Raw genomic sequence first — 21,594 nt, 5'->3', positions numbered from 1 at the left:
GCCTCCACCCAGTCAGCCCCGACGGGCGCGCGCGTGCCGACGTACGGATACGCACGAAGATGACGGCTGCACCCTCGCCCCCAAACCCCCTGCCCCCTCCGACTCAACCTCCTCCTTCTTAGGCAAACATGTGGCTACTTTCTGGGTCTACAAGGTAGCTTGCACTTTCTCGGAGTTTACACGAATGGAATCGTATAGCACGTACTCTCTGCCTGGCGAGCTTCACTCGGCGTGGTTACGTTAGGGTCCATCCACGTTGCTGCCTGTATGTTAACCCCTTCGTACAGCTGAGCAGTGTTCTGTCGTGTCGATGTGCCAGTGTGTTTACCCACTCACAGTCTGGGGCTGTTACAAATGCCACTGCTGTGAGCATTCATGCACACGTGTGTGTGTGAACACGTGCTTTCACGTCTCTTGCGTAAACAGCTAGGAGCGGGACGGCTGGGGCATACGGCGGGCCTGTGCTTAACTCTTCAGGAAGCTGCCAAACCACCTCCCAAGGTGGCTGCACACGTTGTGTCCCCACGGGCAGCGTAGGAGAGTCCCAGTTCCTCAGGTTGTTCTAATATTCAGTGTGGTCGGTCCTTCAAGTTGTAACCATGTTAACAGGTGTGCGGCGGTTTTTCACTGTGGTTATAATCGGCGTTCCCCTGACTCACTAATAACGTTGGCCATCTTTTCACCTGATTATCTACCATCCACATATTTTCTTTGGAGAAATGTCTGTTCAAATGTTTGGTCTGTTTTTATTGGGTTGTTTATGTCTTACTAAGTTTTGAAAGTCCTTTGTATACTCTGGAGACAAGACATTTGTCAGATAAATGATTTGCAAACATTTTCTCCCTGTCATCGACGTGTCTATTCGTTCTCTTACTAGTGTCTTTTGAAGAGCAGTGTCCAATTTATACATTTATTGTTTGATGGATCACACTTTTGGTGTCACACGTAAGAAAGCTTTGCTAAACCTAAGGCCGCAAAGGTATTTTCCTGTTTTCTTCTAGAAGTTTGATAGTTTTAGCTCTTACATTTAGGCCTATGATCCATTTTTGAGTTAATTTTTACATATGGTGTGAGGTAAGAATTGAAGTTTATTTTTTGGATGCGGACGTCCAGTTGCTCCAGCACCACTGTTCTAAAGATGGGACTTTGTTCACTGAACTCTCTGCACCTTTGCTGAAAGTCAGTTTTCTGTCTCTGTGCGTGTATCTATTTCTGGATTCTCTATTACGTTCCACTGATGTCTGTGTATTTTTAACCCTAAAACCACACTGTCTCAGTTCCTGTAGCTTTTATAGTGAGTCAAAATCAGGTGGTGTCAGTCCTCCGACTTTGTTCTTCTTTTACAAAGTTGTGTTGGCTATGTTAAGTCTTTTGAAATTCCATATAAATTTAAAAATCACTTTGTCAATTTCTAAAAAACAAACAAACCCTGCAGTATCTTGATCAGGATTGCAGATAATTTAGGGGGGAACTGACATCTTAATAACGTCAAGTTTTCTGAGCCATGCACTTGATATATCTTTCCATTTATCTAGGTATTGTTTAATTTTTCTCAGCAATGTTTTGTAGTTCTCGGGGTACGAGTTTTCACTTTTTTGTCAAAGTTCATATTTATGCTGTCATAAATGGTGTTGTTTTAAAATTTTTAATATCCAATTGATCATTCCTAGTATATGGAAATACACACTAATATTTGTATATTGTTCTTGTATCCTGCAACCTTACTAAGCTCATTCCTTAGTGCTAACAGCTTTATTATTTTGTGGATTACAGAGGATTCTCTATACAGATGGCCATGTTAGCTGTGAACAAAGACAGTTTTACTTCTTCCTTTCCAGTCTGGACGCCTTTACTTTCTTTTTCTTGCTCTGTTGCATTGGCTAGAACTCTACTAAAATCCTGCGTCACAGTGGTGCAGGCGCATCGCTGTCTTTCCCCGCCTACGGGGAAGCGCGCAGTCCTCCAACGTGGAGCTCTAGTCCTTTCCATAGACGCCCTTCATCAGATTGAGGAAGATCACTTCCATTAATAGTTTGCTAAGAGTTTGTTTTTTTAATCAGAAATGGATGTTGGATCTTGCCAAATGCTTTTCCTGCATCTATTAAGATGATCATTTATTTTTAATTTTTAAAAATATATGGTGAGGGCTTCCCTGGTGGGGCAGTGGTTGACAGTCTGCCTGCCGATGCAGGGGACATGGGTTCGGGCCCTGGTCTGGGAAGATCCCACATGCCGCAGAGCAACTAGGCCCGTGCACCACAACTACTGAGCCCGTGAGCCACAACTACTGAGCTTGCACGTCTGGAGCTTGTGCTCTGCAACAAGAGAGGCCGCGACGGTGAGAGGCCCGCGCACCGTGATGCAGAGTGGCCCCCACTCGCCGCAACTAGAGAAAGCCCTCGCACAGAAACAAAGACCCAACACAGCAAAAATAAATAAATTAATTTAAAAAAAAAAGAAAATTCTAAAAAAATATACGGTGAACAAAATTGATTGATTTGTGAATGTTAAACAAGTCCTGGGATAACCTCAACTTGGTATATAATCCTTTTTATACAGTGTTGGACTTAATTTTCTAAATTCTGTTTAAAATTTTTCCATCTATATTCATGAAGAATAATGGCCTGTAGGTTTGTTTTTTTTTTTTTTTTTTAATATCTTTACCTTGTTTTGGTGTCAGCCTCATAGAAGAGTTGGGATGTATTCCCTCCTTTTCAGTTTTCTCAAAGAGTTTGTGCAGAACTGGTATTAATTTTCCTTAAATGTTTGGTGGGATTCACCAGTAAAGCCATATGAGTCTGACATTTTCTTTGTGGAAAATCTTTGAACTACAAATTCGGTTTATTTAGTAGACAGAGGGCTATTCAGTTTCTGTTTCTTTTTGAGTGAGCTTTGGTAGTTTGTGTCTTCCAAGCCATTTTCCATCCATTTCATCTAATTGTCAAATATATTTTGGCATAGAGTTGCTCATGATACTCCCTTATTATCTTTTTAATGTGTGTAGAGTCTGTGGTGATGTCACAGCTCTTATTTCTGATATTGCTTATTTATGTCCTCTCTCTCTCTCTCTCTCTTTTTTTTTGATCAGTCTGGCTACAAGTTTATCACTTTACAGATCTTCTTAAAGAGACAGCTTTTGGCTTTATTGATTTTCTTTTTAATTTTTGTGTTTTCTATTTCATTGATTTGTACTGTGATCTTCAATTTCCTTTCTTCTACTTATTTTGAGTTTGATTTGCTTTTTCTCCTTTCACATTGCAGAGGGTGGTGAGATCATTGATTTGGGATCTTTTTCTCTTCTCATACAGGTGTTCAGTGCCACAAAGTTTCCCCTAAGTATTGCATTAGAGATATCTTAAACATCTGGATATGCGCCCCCTGCAGCACTGCAGTTCAAAATAATTTCCCTTTTGATTTCTTCTCTGGCCCATAGTTATTTTGATGTACGCTACTTACTTTCCAAACATTTGGGCGTTTCCTCCATAGCTTTCTAGGTTTTTTAAAATTGAGGTAAAAATCACATAACACACTTACACCCTGAAGGGACAGTAAGCCCTGAATACGCTGAAATAGCTCTTCCTCTTCGGCAGCAGCTCTCTGGACCAGGTCGTATGCCTCCAAGTAACACGCAGTCTTCTGTTCCGCGTCTTTCTCGTTTTGGGCAGATAACCTTTATTGGACGGAAGAGTGGAACTTAGAACAAAAACGGCAAAGCATTACGCCGTCAGTACTAACAAAGTGTGTAGCGTGTGGTTTTCTTGTAACTATGACGCGTATTTTATTAGTCCTTTAAATTTCATAATTAGATGTTCTACCTGGAAATATATTCTCAATATATCTCAGAAAAAAATAAAAAAACAGGAGCGATCTGGAGGAATGCAGTAAGCACAGCAAGCATGACACTATGCTCATAACTAAACTGGTGCTGATACATCAGGGGAAGCAATGCCACAATATTAGCTGTGCTGGTTTAAACCCCTAATTTTCCTGTCTGTGTTTTTTTGCATTTTTTAAAGTTCTACATATACTGCTTCTATGATAATATTGTGTTAGGTTGGGTTTCACAGGCGTCAGGTTGCTTTTCCCGCATAAAGGCTGTTTGTAATACCCTGCCCTTGGTTTGCTTGTTGTGTCTTGGACGCTTGCGTGGCCCCGACCGCGGGGGGGCCCTGGGCGGGGTGCGGGGACAGGGGAGCGTCACGTGGGAGGGTTGTCGGCCCGCTGGAGCGGGGGCAGCGCCCGGGCCTCCCGAGGTGACGTGCGTGTGGCCGCGTGTGCACACGCGTGTCCGCGCCCGTATGGTCGTGGGAAGACGCGCGCGCCTGGGGCCAGGGCTGGGCCGGGACGATGTGGGCGGACGCCCCCCAGAGGCTGCGGACCCCAGTACGTGTCTCTGGGGGAGGGTCGCAGAACCCCGCGGCCAAGCCCAGCCGTAGGGAGGCCCTGCTGGCGGCCGGCGGGGGTGGCCCGGGAGGAAAGCTGGGCGCGTGGGGGAAGCAGAGAAGCGCTGCGGAGGGCCGGGAGGGGGCGTGGGCCCACCCACCTCTTCATCTTGGCGCGCTCCAGCTTGATGTCCACACACTTCTCCTTGTGGCCAATGCTGGTAAACTTCTCCTCCATTTCCAGCAAGCGATTATCCATTTCCATCAGCAGAGCTGAGTTCTGGAAGGGCTCAGAGTCCCCCGGCTCCTGGGCGGCTTTGAGCTGGAGGCTCACACACCTGAGGGGGGGCGGGGCAGGGAGGCGCTTCCCTGAGACTCGTGGTCAAGGCCACCACCCACCTCTAGCTTCCCTCTGGGCGCAGGGAGAAACACTTTCCCCAGCGTTTCTTGACACCAGAAATCCTACAAGACACGCACGTTCTTTGGTCACAATGCCATAAAATTAGAAAGTAACAACTCCCCACCCCACCCCTCTCTTAAAACACTCAGGGGCAGAAAAGAAAACCCACTGGAAATGGAATCCGTTCACAGGTCACACCTGCAGGCTGCTGCAGGGGGCGTCAGAGGTGCCTCTGCTAGGGGCAGAGACAGAGCACAGGGGCCACGGAACCCATCCCAGAGGGAGAGACAGAACAGCCATGACAGAACAAGCCCTCTCCCAGCACAGGAAGAACTCAGCAAAGACCAAGAGAGAAGACAGAAAACCAAAATCGGGCAAAATCCACAATTCCTTGGTCAGTGAAGCAGAAGCTGCTCTGAGAAGGCTGATTCAGCTGGAATCTGCAAACCCAACTCAGGAGACAGACCTCGCGGCTTCGCGCAGCTACGAGAAAGGCACCCACGAACGTCCGTGCTGAAACCGCGAGGAAACCGCTCTCTGGGAGAAGACAAACGACCAGGAGGATGGCTCGAAGATAAGCTGCTGATCTGAAAGCTGACGGTCCTACTTGGGGTCTCCCCTGCAGCCTCCCGCCTCCCAGGCAGCTGCAGAGACCCTGGCGCTGTCTCTGTGGACCCGACACGCGGCCCGGAAAACTGGCGAGCAGAGGAGCAGACAGACCAACAGACCCCAGGAGGACGTCTGACCGCCTGGCAACGTGGGGAGAGGAGAGGCCGGGCCTGCCTCAGCCTTAGAGGCTTCCCGGAGACGGAGCCACTTCCGGGGGAGCTGAGAATCCACGGGACACACAAGGCCACCCGCCCCCTCCCGAGAGAAATGCCTGCTGCCAGGAAGGGGTGCGGACGGCGCTGTGGGCACAGGGCCCTGTCCTGGGAGTCTCTGAACTTCGTAGGCTTGAAATTTGGCTTAAAGATTAATAGATGGAAAAAAGTAAACCACTATTTTCACGTTGATTAACATTTTTTTTTTTTTTTTTTTTTTTTGCGGTACGCGGGCCTCTCACTGCTGTGGCCTCTCCCGTTGCGGAGCACAGGCTACGGACGCGCAGGCCCAGCGGCCATGGCTCATGGGCCCAGCCGCTCTGTGGCACGTGGGATCTTCCCGGACCGGGGCACGAACCCGTGTCCCCTGCATCGGCAGGTGGACTCTCAACCACTGCGCCACCAGGGAAGCCCGATTAACATTTTTTCTTACAAAAAATTACCTGGCTTCTAGGTCTGTGGTCATGAATTCCAATATGGGCATTCGGTTCGGTCTCTCCTTCTTAAGAACGTTGAAGGTATCTATGAGCTTCTGGAACAGCTGGCAGACCTGAGGCAGGCCCAGCAGGGTCACGGCGGCCCCCGCTGTTCCGCCCCCTCCCCCCCGCCGCAGGCTGCACCGCCGGGCGGGCACGTGGCCGGCCCCTCACCACTGCCTCTCTCCTCTCGTTCTCGGTGGACAGGAGTGTGTCCGCCAGGGTCAGGGTGGACTCGTACCAGAACTGCTCGCTGCCCCCCAGGTGCTGGGCCCTCTCGGCCATCTTCCTAGCTTGGCCGTACTTCTTTTCCTTGTTTGCCAACCGTGCCAACAGGTGCAGGCATTTTGATTCTGCACAAGGATCGTCGAGCTCCTAAAAAAGAGGTGCGTGTTGAGACAGGACGGGGAGGGGCGGGGGGAGAGTGAGCGAGAGAGAGACAGAGACAAAGAGATAGAGAGACAGAGAGACAGAGAAACTGAGACAGAGAGAGAGAGACGGCAGCCGTGGCACCAGGCCTCTGCACACACTGTCTGAGCTCTTGTCTGGAGACATGCCTGCAGTGTGAGGGCGCAGGGCCTGGGCTTGATGCCTGTGTGTGTGTTAAAACCTACTCCCCTGACTCTGGAAAGCACTGACAGCCCTGGAAAGCCCGCTCCTGGCAGCAGGAGGGTCGGGTGGCAGCCAGGTGGAGGTGAGGGCAGCGCGTGGATGACTCTTTCGTGAGTCTGGGGGAGGCTGACAGGGAGGGTCACGGATGCACGGCCACAGGCCAGGAGACGGGACTGCGGCGCCTGTGGCATGTGGGTGTCGGCTCACAGCCCCCCACCTCCTTAGGCCACCTGTCCGCCCTCTGGTCCCCACTCCTGGCCCCCGGGAGCCCCTCCGTGCCTGTGCTCCTCTGCACCCCCCCAGGGCCCACCCTGGCCGCTTCCCTTCAGCAGCCGCACGGCCTTCTCGGTCCCTTCCCAGGCCACGCTCCCTCTTGAGTCTGGTCTGCACACACCTGTCCCCCTGCCTAAGACAGAGAGCTGAACCTCCCAAGGCTGTGAATTTTTTGTACCTTTATTAGGGATGCTTCTCTCTCTGCAGTTCCTCTACAAAGAAAGTGTCAGCCTGTGTGGCTCTGTAGCTTTGCCCCACCCTCCCAGGGAACAATTCTGAACCCGCCCGGAGACAGAAGCATCCGTCTGAGGCCCTGGGAGCCGCTGACACTGCAGCTGAGCTACCACCTCTGGGGAGGGAGAGACGCACACACGGGTGGCTCCGCTCTGTCCTGGGTTTTTCCCGAGGGCGTCTGTCCTCACGGGGGACAGAGCCCAGGAAGAAAGCCACATCTGAGCTGGGGGAGGAGGCAGGAGCCTGGGGCTTCCAGAAGTTGGCACTGGAGGGGGCGGGGCCGGGGGAGGGTCCAAAGACCTGTTCTCAGGGGCAGAGCAGGCTCAAGAAACCCAGCAGACAGTAGTGGGGGCCTGAGGGGCTGAGCTGAGATCTGAGCGTCCAGGCTGGAGTCAAGCCTTTCTGAGGAGGCCGGGTGAACCCCAGGCTTCCAGTGAGACCCCGGAGATGCCACAGACACCTGCAGGGCCCACACCGAGGAGCGGCAACAAAACAGCCAAGCGGGTCGGGGCCCCGGGGCCCCATCTATCTATCTGCCTCTCGGAACAAAACCGAAGCCCTCGGCCTCGCCAGGGGCGCCCATCCACACGCACATCGGGAGGCTGGCTCACAAACAGAAGGGGCCCCCCAGCACAGGAGGAGAAAGTGGCTCTAACACACTCTGATGAAGGAGCTCGAGAAACCAGAGGAGCCGACAGACAAAGGACGTGAAGGACGGACCTCCGGCAGAGCTGGATCTGCACATGGGAGTGGGACGGGTGCTCTAGAACAGGCTTCAGCACAGACAGGTCCCTGCCTCCCAGAGAGAAGGGTCTCAGCGGGGGCACGGAGCTGGGGGGCTGCCACTCGGGGGAAGAGGCCCCACAGGTGCAGTGGGCCGGGCAGGTGTGGCCTCACCTGGAAGGCCAGGTACGCCTCTGACAGGAGCAGCCGGGCAGGCTGGTACAGGTCCATCTCCAGCAGGACTTCAGCCTTGAGGGTCCACAGCTGCGGGAAGGACATTCCATCCAGGCCCCTGCCGGTCTCTCCGTCTATCTTCAAAGTCTGTAAGACATGCAGGCCCGCCGGTGCTGCGTGGGTGCAGGGCCCATGCTGTCTAGCGAGGTTCCCCACCGGCCCCACACCCGCCAAGCCCAGCCCCTACTCCAGTGCCCGTGGCCGGGCTGTCCCCCGGGAAGTCTGTCTCTCCTCACCCACCAGGCCCACCAAGCAGTCCCGGGTGCAGGTGGCTCGCCTGGCCTGTCCTGCAGGAGGGCTCTGTGCACTCCGGGTCCCAGCCATCCCCCACCACGAAGGGAGTCCCAGGTGTGGCACTCCCATGGTAACAAGTGCTCATGACCTCGGAGCATGGGGTGGGGATGGTTATTTCCTTTACGGGCGAGCCCATATGAGGCGAGCCCACCACCGGACGGGGTCGGGGGCAGGCCGGTGGGCGCTCAGGCCTGCGAGGGCCTCGGCCTTTCCCCCTTCTGGTTGGCGCGGTAGCTCTCCCGGGGGGGCACCCGCTACTCCCAGCCCGGCCTCTCTGAACTGCAGCTCAGGCCCTGCAGTCCCGTCTTCCCTGGGGACTTCCAGGGCCCGCAGGGAGGGGACACATCCCATCGGTCCCTGGATTTCCCAGGAAACCCCACACCAGGATTTGGAGGCAGCAGGCAGTTAAGACAAGTCCGAGCTTACTGGCTGGAGCGGGACCTGTCACTGCCCCCACTGGGCTAGGAACCGAGGTGCTTCTGCAGAGAGAGGCTACCTTATCCTTTGCTACGAGGGGCTTCATCTCTGCTTGCTGGGCTGGAGTGGGGGGCTCCCTCAGTGTTGGCAGACTTTCTTCTAATAGAGGTTCCTTATTTTTCTCCTTTTTCAAGGCAATTTCTTTTCTGCAGCTAATATAAGTAAAACAGGCATTATGCCAAGGAAGAAATACCATGGCCAGAGGCACCTGAAAATGTTCAGTTTCAGTAGGAATCAAAGAAATACAAATGAAAATAGCTACAAGAAGCCGCTATCCACTCACGTGTTTACAAAGATTTTTTTTAATTCCCATGGTTTAGCAGCATATATGACTCCCAAATCTGCACTCCTAGCCCATTCTCTCTTCCAGACTCCAGGCTCATGCACCCAGCTACTCGTCTGACATCCCGACCTGGATGTTTAACATGCATCTCAAACTTACATCCAGGCCAGAACTCCACCCCATCTGGAAAGGCAGCCCGCAGAGGCCCCTGCCCAGCCCCTGCTTCTTGTGGGACCCTCCTTCCCCGTGTGCCCTCAGGACGCCGCCTCCTTCACCCGTCCCGCTCCCCCTGGCCCCCTGCACACGCCTGGTGCTGTGTCCCTCCGCCACGCGGCCCCAGCCCGGGAGACGCCCACACACGGGAGGGCAAGTGAGGAATGAACTGCCCCTGCTGCCCAGCCGTGGTGGGAGACGGGGCCTGGGGCTCGAGGAGACGTGGCCGAGAGCAGGGCCGGTGCCTGAGCGGCACGGCAGCAGGCGGAGCTCCGCGGCTCGGCTGACTTACCTCACCTGCTCCACGTCGCAGATGTAGGCGTGCCCGACCACCTCCTCGTGGAAAGTGGCTGCTTCCCTCAACTTCAAATCAGAACAAACTAGGGCAAGTCTGGGGGGGCGAGAGGAGCGTCAGCCCTGAGTCGGGCTGCCCTGGGCTCAGCCAACTTGATACAAGTTGGTAAACGGGAAAAGGAATGGATAATCTGAGGCTATTTTCTATAATTTGTAAAGCTAAGCCAGATTACTAGGGAAACATAACAGACGGCTCCATCAAGTTCCAGCTGGAGCACGTTTCTACACTCATTCATGAACTTTACTCCATTCATTCATGAACTTTACTCCATTCATTCATGAACTTTACTCCACAGGCATTCATGAACTTTACTCCATTCATTCATGAACTTTACTCCACAGGCATTCATGAACTTTACTCCATTCATTCATGAACTTTACTCCATTCATTCATGAACTTTTTTACTCCATTCATTCATGAACTTTACTCCACACGCATTTATAGCCTCAGGGTCATCTTTCGAGGTCAAGACAAGGTGCAGTGGGTGGGGCTCTGACCCGTTACAACTTTAAGCAAACAAGCTCTGCTTTGATTCTTGTGTAAAACAGTTGTATTGTGAAATGATTTCAAGTTTCCAGAAAAGTTACACAAACACTACAAAGAATTACTACATCCTTCACCACCCAGGTTCTCTCTCTCTCTCTCTCAATTTTATATATGTAAAGATCTATTAAAATTCTATATAAAACTTTATAAAAATATAAAAATTGTATATATAAAAATTATTTCCTGAACTATATATAAACTTTCATATATAGTTCAGGAAATAATTAAAACTTATTTACACATAAATTTTATATAAAATTTATATATATCAAATGTTTTCCTGAACTATCTGAGAGTAAGTTGGAGACACAAAAATGCTCCTTTTTTCTACTTATTCTACTTCAGTGTGTATTTCCTTGGAATAATCATATTCTCTTAAGAACCAGGCAGAAATTTTAAAACTAAAAATACTATTTTTATGTTTAAGTATTCTGATTTATTTGGCTTTACAAATCGTAGGGACTTTATTATTTATATAAATCATCAACTACAGAATTAATATTTTAAAATCTTATTTGGTTTTATATTGCTTTGGGAAATATTCACTTTAGCCACTTGAATGTCTCCCAGCTCCCCCCAAAATAAAGCAGGTGGCACCAACCGGAGATGGTAGAGGTCCTCGAGGCTCTTGCTGTCGACCACGGAGGCTGCAATGAGCACCTCCAACTGCAGGACCGGGATGGCGAGCTCATGAAGGAACACCTTCTGCAGGGCCTCGACCAAGTGGTCCAGATAATATAAACTGTACGCCTACATCAATACACAGCAAACACGTAAGGTCAAAGACGGGGGAAGGGTGGGCCCCCAGCTCACAGGGTCTTCCCTCCAGAAACTCTGTCCACACAGTGCCACGTGCACAGGGGCTGAACTAGTGTCTGTTGAGGGAAGGAGTGATGTGCTCTCTGCCTCCTGTCCTTCAGTTAATGGCTTTCAGCTTGTCGTGTGCAATCTCCTGGAATCTTCAGCACCCAAGTATAAAGATGCTCACAAGAAAAATCTGTCTGCTTTCATTCAAATTAATGTCTTTGTTTCATTTCTTTATATACACATACAATTGCTTTCAAATTCAATATAGACAGAGACGAACTAATACTTCTTATAATGTCACACTAGGTTTGATATTCTCAGTAGAAAATTAGAGAAGTTGGATGAGCTATTTTAAAAATCTGCTTAAAAGCACTGAAGAGTGAACAATGTAGGCAAAAATGACTGGGCCGAGACATGGAAGAAGATGTGAATCGAGAGATGTGAACCTGGCACCTTGGGATACACGTGTCCTGGGATGTCTGTTGACAGAAGAGGCAGCTGAGAGCCTGAACAGCACCTGTGACTCTTCCTTTGCAGGTGGAGTTGAGGGCCCACTGAAGGCTAGTGCCCCGACTGGGTCCCCAAAGCCCGCACCTGAGGCTCAAGGGCAACGAAATAAAACAGCCCTGTCAGGGGTTACATCCCAGCCCAGTGGCATGTGGGTGGCCTGGAAAGCGTGTGTTTTTTTGAGAGACTAATAACTGATCATCCCTGGTGAGGCCGACACTAAAAGATGATAATAGGATTTAAGGGGCTTCCCTGGTGGCGCAGTGGTTGAGAGTCCGCCTGCCGATGCAGGGGACACAGGCTCGTGCCCCAGTCCGGGGGGATCCCACATGCCGCGGAGCGGCTGCGCCCGTGAGCCATGGCCGCTGAGCCTGCGCGTCCGGAGCCTGTGCTCCACGGCGGGAGAGGCCGCGGCAGTGAGAGGCCCGCGTACCGCAAAAAAAAAAAAAAGGATAGTAAGAACCACATTATGCCAATAAATTAAAAATTTTATATTAACTGGAAACATCCTAGAAGAACACAACCCACCAACATTACAAAAGAATTATAAAATCTGAAGCATTCTGTAACTATTGAGTAAATTGGACCCATGTTTGACAATCTTCGCAAGTACACCAGGCCCAGAAGTCTTCACCAGGGGTTCTTCCAAACGTTTAGGGAAGAAATAACAGCTAATCTCATACAGATTCTTCCCAAGAAGAGTTCAAAAAGGGAACACTCTCTAATTGACTAAAAGGTCAGTGTGATACTGTGATATAATAAGACACATACCTCTGGTCTTTGTTCTTGGTTCCTGGCACTGAGCTCCTACAACCCTTGGGATTTGGTGGTTCACAAGCCCCTTTCACCCACACCTGAGTTTTACTCGCAAGGTGACTCCTGGCCATCCCTACAGAGCTTCAGGATGGGGGCTGGCGGTCGGAGGAACCAACCACATGATGGGAGAGTGAAACCCTCAGCCCCGTCCCGACATCTGGGGCGGGGGGAGGGGCTGGAGGCTGAGTTAATTCCCAACAGCCCGCGAGCCGATCAGCCGTGCCCTGTCCCAGAACCTGCAGGGAAACCCTGCGGGAAGGGGTTTGGAGAGCTTCTGGGCTGGTGAACGTGTCCACCTGCCAGGAGGGTGGTGCCCGGCACACCCCAGCTCCACGGGGACAGACTCTCCCGTGCTCGGGACCCTTCCACACCTGCCCCATGGACCCCCTCATCGGGCTGCTCATCTGCATCCTTTACGACATCCTCTGTAACAGACCAGCGATCTAGTTAAGTCAAGCGTTTTCCTGAGTCTGGGAGCTGTCATGGCAAACATCGAACCTGAGGAGGGGGTCATGGGAACCCGATTCATGGCCACACTGCATGGAGTGCAGTGGCCTGGGGACCCGACACTTGAGACCGGCGCCTGGTGGGGGCGGCCTCGAGGGACGGAGCCCTAACCCTGTGGGGCCTGCACTGACCATGGCACATAGTGCCAGAACTGAGTTAAATGGGGGGTCACCCAGCTGGTGTCCACGGGGAGCGGAGAACTGGCTGTTGTGCGGAAACCCGCACACCTGCGGTCAGAAGCGCTGGGAGCAGAAAACAGTTCAGAGTCAGTGCAGCCTCTTACCACTTCCTGACAAGCGTGTAGTATGAAAGGAAAATTAAACACCAATTTCCTCATGAACACAGAGGCAAACACCCCGAACAAAATACTAGCCAGTTGAATCTGATGATAAGTGAAACGAATAATATGTCTCAACCAAGTTGACATTATTCTGATAAGCATTAGGGAATAAAGTAAGGAAAGAGAAAAAAGCCATTATGTGATGGATGGAGAAAAATACTTGATAAACATCTGTAGCCATTTGTGATTAAAACTCTTAGCAAATAGAAACAAAGGAACTTCCTTAATCAATAAAGAATACCTATAAGCACCTACAGCAAACATCGATGACACTGAGTGAAATGCTGAAGCCCCCTTGCTAAGCCAGGGGGCAGGATAAGGAGGTGTCACCATCTCTGTTCAGCGCTGTGCTGGTGGCAGCCAGTGGAATAAGGAGATAAAAAGTGTAATGATCGGAAATGAGGAAAAACATTTGCGGACGAAATGCAGACTCTGTGTATACACATAAGATCCAAAGAATCTACAGATCGATTACCAAACTTATCTAGAAGTTAACTAAACTGATGGCTGCAAGGTCAAGATGAAAACAATTATATTTCTGGATTTCGTCTGGAGTTTAAAAAAATGAAACAAAAGAGGTATATTTATAACAGCAGCACAAACATCAAATACGTAGAAATAAATCTAATGTGTGTAACCTCCATGCATAAAACTCAAATCCATTATCAAGAGAAGTTACAGAAGACCTACGTCAATAGAGAACTAGAACATGCTCATCGACTGGAATATTCAATGTGGCAAAGACGCCAGTTCTCCCCCAAACCAAAAACTGATCTCGAGATTCAGTGCAATCACAGCCAAAACTCCACCAGGGTTTCCAATGGAAGCCAACAAGCGGACTCTAAAAGACACATGGAAACACATGGACGATGGAAAGGACATCCAAGACCTTCCTGAATAACAAGGGCAGGCAATGTTCTCTCCCAAGCAGTCAAGGTGACGAACCTCAGGAGCTCAGACAGTGAGGTGTTGGTGCAGGTGTGGACGCCTGATTCATGACAAGCGTGGCAAAGAAGCCCGGCAAGCGATTTTTCAATGAGTGGTGTTAGAACATTCAGATTATCCAGATCGGAGAGCTCAGAACCGGATCCTTCACCTCACAGCACACACATGAACCAACTTCAAGTGGATCTAAATCTGACATGTAGAAGTATAAAGCTTTTGGGAAAATACCATAAGAGGACATTTTCATGACCTTTGGGAAGGGAAACATTTTTTTAAACAGGACACAACAAGGCACTAGTCATAAAGGGAAAGATTAATACTTTTTCGTACACTAAAACTTGGAATCCGTATTCACAAGAAGACCTCAAGACAGTCAAGGCCCAGAGTGGAGGGTGACCTGCTGTCCTAAACTGTCAGAGTGTTTTTTCCAAGACAGATAAGGAACTCCTTCAATTCAACAAGGTAAAGACAGAGGCTTAATAAAATATGGGCGACCGATTGCACACGCAGGCCATGAAAGAGGACATTCAAGTGGCCAAAAGGCGCTGAGAGGCGTCCGGCCTCACCGTAGTCAGGGAGTGTCCGGCTGAGCCCAGTGAGAGGCCCACGCCCCCCAGACGGCCAGGTGAGAAGGCGGGCCTCACGGCACGACCACTGCCAAAGGCAGTCTGTCAACATGCTGTAGTTGGAGATACACGTGCTCCGTGACCAGAAACGCCGCTGCCGGGTGTGCCCTCCAGGCACGTGGGCACGTGGGCCCTGAGACACCTGTAACAGGCACGCTGGAGACAGCCCCGTGCCTTCCGTGGCTGAAGGACAGACAGGCCGTGGTCGAGTCACCAGACGGAATACTCGTCACCGACGATGTGAACACAACCAGACACACGAAGCAGCGCGGAGGATTCCCGCGGACACCGCGCTCCAGAGAGAAGCCAGCCATGGGCGGTTAGAGGCCGAGAGTCTCTATTTCCACAAGCACAGAAACCAGGCAGGTGCGGGGCTGAAAAACAGCCCCCGAAGTAGCCCGGCGCTACCCCTGGAACCTGCGCACAGGTGTGATCGAAGTAAGGATGCCGAGCTGGGGAGGTTGCCCTGGATGATACAGGCGGGCCCCACGTGTCATCGTATGGGCCCCTGTACGTGGGAGATGAGACACAGACACAGCGGAGAAGCCACGTGACGACGGAGGCGGGGGGTGGGGGAGGTGACGCGGCCACAAGCCCAGGAGCCCCCAGGAGCTGGAAGAGGCAGGAAGGACCCTCCCCTGGGGCCTCCAGAGGGAATGTGGCCCCGCCGACATCTTGACTTCGGCCCAGTGATGCTGACTTTGAACCTGTGGCCTCCAGAACTGTGAGGAAACCCTTTGTGCTGCTTTAAGCACCTGGTTTGCGGTGGCCGGTCACAGCAGCCGTGGGGCACTCCCAGGCATGGCTGAATTTCACGTGCAGGAGTGTGACCTGTGCGGGGAATGCGTGAGGAAAAGTCCCCGGGTGCTCGGGGAGGGGGAGGGGGCCGGGGACGGGCCTGTGGGAGGGCCTGGGGCTCATGCCCAGGAGGCCCTGCTTCACAATTCCCTGAGCAGAGCCCTGTTTCTGTGCATCCCTCTCTGGTCCCACTTCACACCAGAAAGCATCAGCTGTGACAACAAGCCAGGAGGCAGGACACGGACACAGGCCTGGGACGGCATCTTCAGGTCCACTCACCGGCTTCTGGAGAGTTGACCGGTTGATGGCAAAGTTGCTCTGATCCTGTTTAAATACTGATATAGCTTCTTCGGGGCAAGCGTAGGAAGCCCACTCTTCTATGCTTGTGGGTACGTCTTCAAGGCGTTTGCCAGGAGTGGGGCTTTGAAACTGCAAAGCAGGAAGCCAGGCTCCGCTTTAGGAGGTGGAGCTCGAAGCAGACACCCCGGTGGCCCCACGGGAAAGGACGGGTCGGCAGCGCCTCTGGGGACGTGCGTGGCGCCCTCCCTGGGCTGCCAGCCCGACGGCAAGCCACGCCGGACCCACACGTGTCTCCACTTCCTGGAGAGCAGTGATGGGGGAGGGAGGCGGGGGCGTCCCCAGTGGGGACAGTGAGGCGGGACAGCCGGGAGGGGTGCTGCCGTGAGCACAGCCCCAGAGACAGGCAATTCCTCCGGTGACAAGGTGACGTGCAGCACAGGCCCCCAGTGGATGGAGAGAAGGTGCTGTCCCACCCCACATGGCCAGGGCCCAGATGCACCTGGGCAGAGGGAGGGACCCGCTCTGGGAACGCAGACGACAGACCACAGGGGAGAAGCCAGACCCTCCCCGTGTCACCTCCTAACACCCGGGGCAGGGGGACAAGAACCACTGGCTCCACTTCCCAGGGGGAGAAACCGGACAGAGCAGCCGGGACGGCTCTGCCCCCTGCGGCCCAGCCTCTGGGACGAGGAGCCTCAAGGGCGGCTGGGGCAGAGCCTGGCCACCGGGAGGGCATGGTCACCTGCTTCGAGGCCCTGCCCTTGTCCTTGTCTCTGTCCTTCTCCTTGTCTCTGCCCTTGTCCTTGTCTCTGTCCTTTTCCTTGTCTCTGCCCTTGTCCTTGTCTCTGTCCTTGTCCTTGTCTCTGCCCTTGTCCTTGTCTCTGCCCTTGTCCTTGTCTCTGTCCTTGTCTTTTTCTCTGTCTTTGCTTTTCTCCTTCTCCTTTTGAAGCAACAATGAATGTGAACTCGCTGCTGCTGGAATTCTACTTTCTGAAATTGATTTTCCTGCTGTTAATAAAGAAACCTGGGAAGAGAAAATCCGACTTTGCAACACTGATAACAGAAGCAGGTCCCCCTCCTCCCACGCACTCAGGTATGAGGGCAGGTTGGGAGGGAGTGGCCAGGCCATGAGCCGCCCGGCGCAGAGGTGGCGGCAGTGCCCCTCTGTGGGTGGACACGCGGCCGCCCTCCTCTGCCCTCGGGGGGCTTCCTCCAGGACTCTGGGCCTGCGGGGACGCACAGCTGACCCTTACGAAGAGCTTGTCAGCCCCATAAAATTAATTAACGTCTCTAGTGAAGAACACACTCAAGTGACTTTTAGCGGTTCTCAAAGAATCGCAGAGCCGCTGCGTGGTGGGTGGTGGGTGGCAGTGGCCTGGGGCATCTTCAAGACCCAGGACGGCCTTCCCAGTCCTTCCTGCTGCCAAAGGGCGATGGCCCTGTTGTCCCCAGCACATGGCTGAGGGCAGGGTGCAAACCTGCCCCCAGAAGAAAGGCCTGTCCTGCCGACACTGTCCCACTGGGCGGGCACCGACGGCGAGAGGTCCTTGAGAACAAGAGTCGACCAGGAGCTGCCCCGGGGGCCCCGTAAAGAGGTGGTGGGAAGGAGGGCAGCTCGGAGGCCGTGCAGAGGGGGCATAGAGAAGGTTCTGGAAGCCCAGTGGCAGCGCAGTGGAAAGACAGGCTTCTGCGGGTGGTTGGGCAAAGGCGCTGGGGTGAGTCTTGGGGAGGAGGGGCCCCTTCGTAGGGAGCAGCGAGGCCCTCCCTCCTCCCCTGAGTCCCCAAAGCAGGGAGGGTGCTGCTGGGAAGGAGGGGAGAGGGACGCTGTCCCGGGAGAGACACAGGACCTGTGCAAGTGCAGGTCCCGGGGCCTCACCTGCCAGATGCGGCGGAGAAAGGTGTAGGCCATGAGGCAGTAGTCCTGGCGGCTGGCGGCGCTCGGGGCCGCCACCAGGGCCAGCAGCGTGTAGGCGCGGGCCAGCGTCTCAAGCTGCCGCACATTCCGAAGCTTCTCCAGGGAGGGGGGCCCCGAGCCCTCAGCCCCCGGGCCCTCTGGGGCCGCCGGAGTGGACCCCTGCTCTTCTGGAAGACAGGGGCCGCTGGGTACCCTCCCTGCCCACCCCCTGTGCCCGCCTGGTCCCCAGGGGCCCCTGCCACCCGGCCTGGGGTTGAGACTCTTCCAGAGGGGCGTGCCACCTTCACAGGGGCCACCCTCAGGGACGGGCCTCCCAGGGCTCCCCCAGCGGAGACAACAGGCCCACCTGCAGGGACGCTGCAGCCACCTTCGGGGCAGTGAGGGGATGCCGCCCCTCCCTCCGTCCATCTGGCTGGGCTCCCACCACCTCCCTATCACGCCTGGGCTGGGCCTTCCTGGTGGATGAGCTCTGCTGGAGCGGGAGGGACCAGCAGCCGGGGAGGCAGGGCCCTGACCTCGCCAAGCCCACAGGACGCTGGCCTGCAGGGGCGTCGCAGGGATAGCGGAGCCCAGGAGCCCCTCACGGCGGGCGGCCCCTCCGCCCGCCACCGCGCCGCTCACCTGTGGCCCCCGCGCCTGCGGCTCCCGCACCTGCCGGCTCCGGGGAGCCCCTGTCGGGCCGCATCCTCAGCAGGATGTCAATCGCCCACTCCAGGTGGAAGACGACGTCTTCAAGAGGAAACTGGTTGTGGAACAGCCACTCGCTGAATTCCATGATGTAGTCAACCTTCTGCCACTCACTCTCTGGCTTCTTTGGGATTAAACAGAAAAGGCTGGTAAAGACACACACCTGCCACTCAGCAGCCCGAGGACCACACGGCAGGTGTTGTGTTCCCCCACCTCCTAGAAACAGAGGGGCTGCTTCTCACCCGTCTCTACCGTCACGAGACCACCAGGCTCGGCAAGACCTCCCACGTGCAGCGGGCAGCGAGACCAGAGCCAGGCGAGAGACCCCGGCCTCTGCTCCCTGCGGACGCCCCTCTACCTGCCCGCCGGACCCCTCGCGGGCCCCGCGTGTCCCTCCCACCTCCGGGGCGACGCCGGCCTGAGGGGCTCTCTGCGGGCGCTCCACCACCAGCCCCGGGTCTCCTCCGGCACTTGGAGGTATGGACGGTTCTGTGGCTCACAGGGCTCGGAGGGCACTGAAGATGCTGCACCGTGCAGTGTGCAGCCCGAGTCAGACCCAGTATCGCTCATCAATCATCACTGCACGAAGGGAGGAAGCTGCCCTCCCTGCCCCCCCGAGAGCGGAGCCAGCCTGCCTTCCGCTTGCCGGGCCCCAGGCCCCACACCCCACACCTCACGCCTCACATGCCAGGAGGATGCGCGGCCGGAGGTGAGGGAAGGGGCCTGTTGGTGGGACACGCAAGGTCAGGGTGGACTCTCCCCAGGACACTGCCTGACGTCACCAGGGAGCGGGGGCATCCCAGCCCTGAGTGGGGTCCTCCCCCTCATTAGCAGGTGGGCAGAAGGGAAGAAGGAGTGGCCCTGAGCAGTGGGGCCTGGAAGCCAGGTGACAGATGACCACGAGTGCCAAGGAGGGGTCGGATGGGGCCTCAGAATGACCGTGACCATGTGGTCACGGGTGGCTTTGACAAGAGCTGTGCGAGAGAGACGATGGGGACAAGGGCGGTGGAAGAGGGAATGGTCATCGTTTCAACAGCAGTGCTGGGAAAGCAGGCAGCCACACACTGAGGAAAGGAGCAGGACCCCTAACTCGCACCAAACACACGGCTGAGCTCAAGACGGATCAAAGACTCAAATGTGAGAGCTGAAACTATGAAACCCTTGGAAGGAAACGTAGAAATCTTCGTGACCTTGGATTACACGCTGGTTTCTCAGCTACGATGCCATACGCGTAAGCAGCAGAAGAAATAGACAAGTTGGACTTCATCAAGATTATAAACTTTTGTGCTACAAATGACATCATCAAGAATACGAGAAAGCAGTTGAACAGACAAGCCCCAGAATGAGAGAAAGTATGTACAAATCTTATACCCGATAAGGGACTTGTATCCAAAACACATAAGGAATCCCTACAGCGCGGCAATAAACAGACAAGACACCAAATGTTTTTTTAAAAGGGCAAAGGATTTGAATAGACATTTCTCCAGAGAAGATGCACAAATGGCCGATTAGCACAGGAAAAACATGCTGCCAGTTACTACGTTAGTTACTAGGGAAACGCAAGTCAAACCACGACTCAGGTAGCTAAAGACAGTCATCACGTGACCTGGGAGTTCACTCCCAGCTATGTGCCCCAGAGAACAGCTGTAACGTGTCCGTGCAAACACTCGCACACGGCTGTCTACAGCAGCCCAGTCACAAGAGCTCCTAAGAGGAAGCAACACGGAGGCCCATCGGCGCAGCCTCCGTCCACACGATGGAGGACTATTCAACCAGCAGCGGTGAAGCCCGGACATGCGCTTCAACAGATGGAGCTTGGACGAGACGTCCAGGGAGGGCAGCCGGACACAGAGGACCCACCTCGTCTGGCTCCATGCGTGTAACGCTGGCTCACTGGGGCCAGCGGGGGTGGGGGGAGGGACACAGTGCCCACGGACCTGGGTTTTGGGGGGCTGGTGAAATGTTCTAAAATTGATTGTGATGATGGCTGCATAACCCCGTGAATTTACTATAAAGCACCTTGTACCCCTAAGAAAAAGGAAGCGAAGGAAGGAAGGGGCAGAGAGCCTTTCCACGGAGTCTGTGCAGAGGGTTCCGGCAGCTCGGCTCGGCCAGCAGCCGCCCCGTCCATAGCACCGCCTGCTCCCCCGGCACAGCTGCCTGGCCCCAGGAACCCTGGCCTGGGCTCTAGGCGCGAGACGCAGGGGCACCCACGGCCGCTTGTAGTGGGCCCGGGCCTCTGCTTGACCGATGGGTCATGACCGCATGGCCATCGATGGAGCCTGTGTTCGGACCCCTTCCTGGGGACACCCCGACCCTGGAGCGCTCTGAAAACCTCGGTGGGATCTGCTCCGTGAAGGGGAAACGTTCTGCTCAACAGAAAAGCCTGTCAGGTGCCTGCCGCAGGGCACGTCTTTGGGGGCTTCAGTCCCACAATCAAGGGGCCTTCTTTCCCCCGAGGCAAGTCCCACAAGCTCTGCACCAAATCAAGGTGCCCGCCCTCCCCCAAATCTCCAAGCGCGTCGAGAGGAACACGTGTCTTGGCTTCTCGGGGGCGGGGGCCATCCCCAAGACCCCGAAACCCCAGAGGCTGCAGAGCCCCGCGGCCCACCCCCTGCCCTCCCCACACGGCCTCACAAGGACTGCGTCCCTCATGTGGGAGGACAGGCTCCGTCTGCCGCCCCGGCTCGTGTCCCGCTGCCCCCCCTTCCTTCCGGTTCTCCCGAGGGGCTGGGCTCCGCACCGCCCCCCCTCCCCCCGCACCTTCCCACCCCCGGGGGCTTCATCCGCAGACACACGGTGAGTCAGAGCCAGACCTGCAGGGCCTGGATGGCGTGGAGGTAGCAGGTCAGCTCCCCGGGGACACTCGTGGAGTTGAGGGCCAGGCGCCGCCACATGTGCGCCAGATACTCCTCACTCTGGTCTTTGAATCTCTGAATTTCCATCACGAAGTTCTGGCCGAGTCTAGCCTTCACCACGACCATATGTTTGAAAATCAAGCTGAAGAAAAGTAAAAGAGAGAA

At 54.1% G+C, this 21,594-nt stretch overlaps 1 protein-coding gene across 1 annotated transcript in view; it reads right to left on the bottom strand.

Moving 5' to 3' along the window:
* Positions 1–21,594, bottom strand: part of CFAP46 (cilia and flagella associated protein 46) — an 89,023-nt gene that overhangs the window by 23,009 nt on the left and 44,420 nt on the right. The window contains exons 27-39 of the mRNA XM_060286502.1: positions 21,388–21,571; positions 18,506–18,695; positions 17,846–18,051; positions 16,712–16,993; positions 15,949–16,098; positions 10,925–11,073; positions 9,715–9,813; positions 8,946–9,078; positions 8,096–8,242; positions 6,254–6,454; positions 6,047–6,153; positions 4,544–4,720; positions 3,535–3,670 (exon numbers count right to left, since the gene is read on the bottom strand). Coding sequence (XP_060142485.1) covers positions 3,535–3,670; positions 4,544–4,720; positions 6,047–6,153; positions 6,254–6,454; positions 8,096–8,242; positions 8,946–9,078; positions 9,715–9,813; positions 10,925–11,073; positions 15,949–16,098; positions 16,712–16,993; positions 17,846–18,051; positions 18,506–18,695; positions 21,388–21,571 — 2,161 coding nt within the window. The remainder of the gene's footprint in view (positions 1–3,534; positions 3,671–4,543; positions 4,721–6,046; positions 6,154–6,253; positions 6,455–8,095; positions 8,243–8,945; positions 9,079–9,714; positions 9,814–10,924; positions 11,074–15,948; positions 16,099–16,711; positions 16,994–17,845; positions 18,052–18,505; positions 18,696–21,387; positions 21,572–21,594) is intronic.

Source organism: Globicephala melas, chromosome 16, assembly GCF_963455315.2.
Source record: "Globicephala melas chromosome 16, mGloMel1.2, whole genome shotgun sequence".
NCBI classification, from domain to species: domain Eukaryota; kingdom Metazoa; phylum Chordata; class Mammalia; order Artiodactyla; family Delphinidae; genus Globicephala; species Globicephala melas.
The sequence above is the reverse complement of the archived record's forward strand: the minus strand, read 5'-3'. Positions and strand labels throughout refer to the sequence as shown.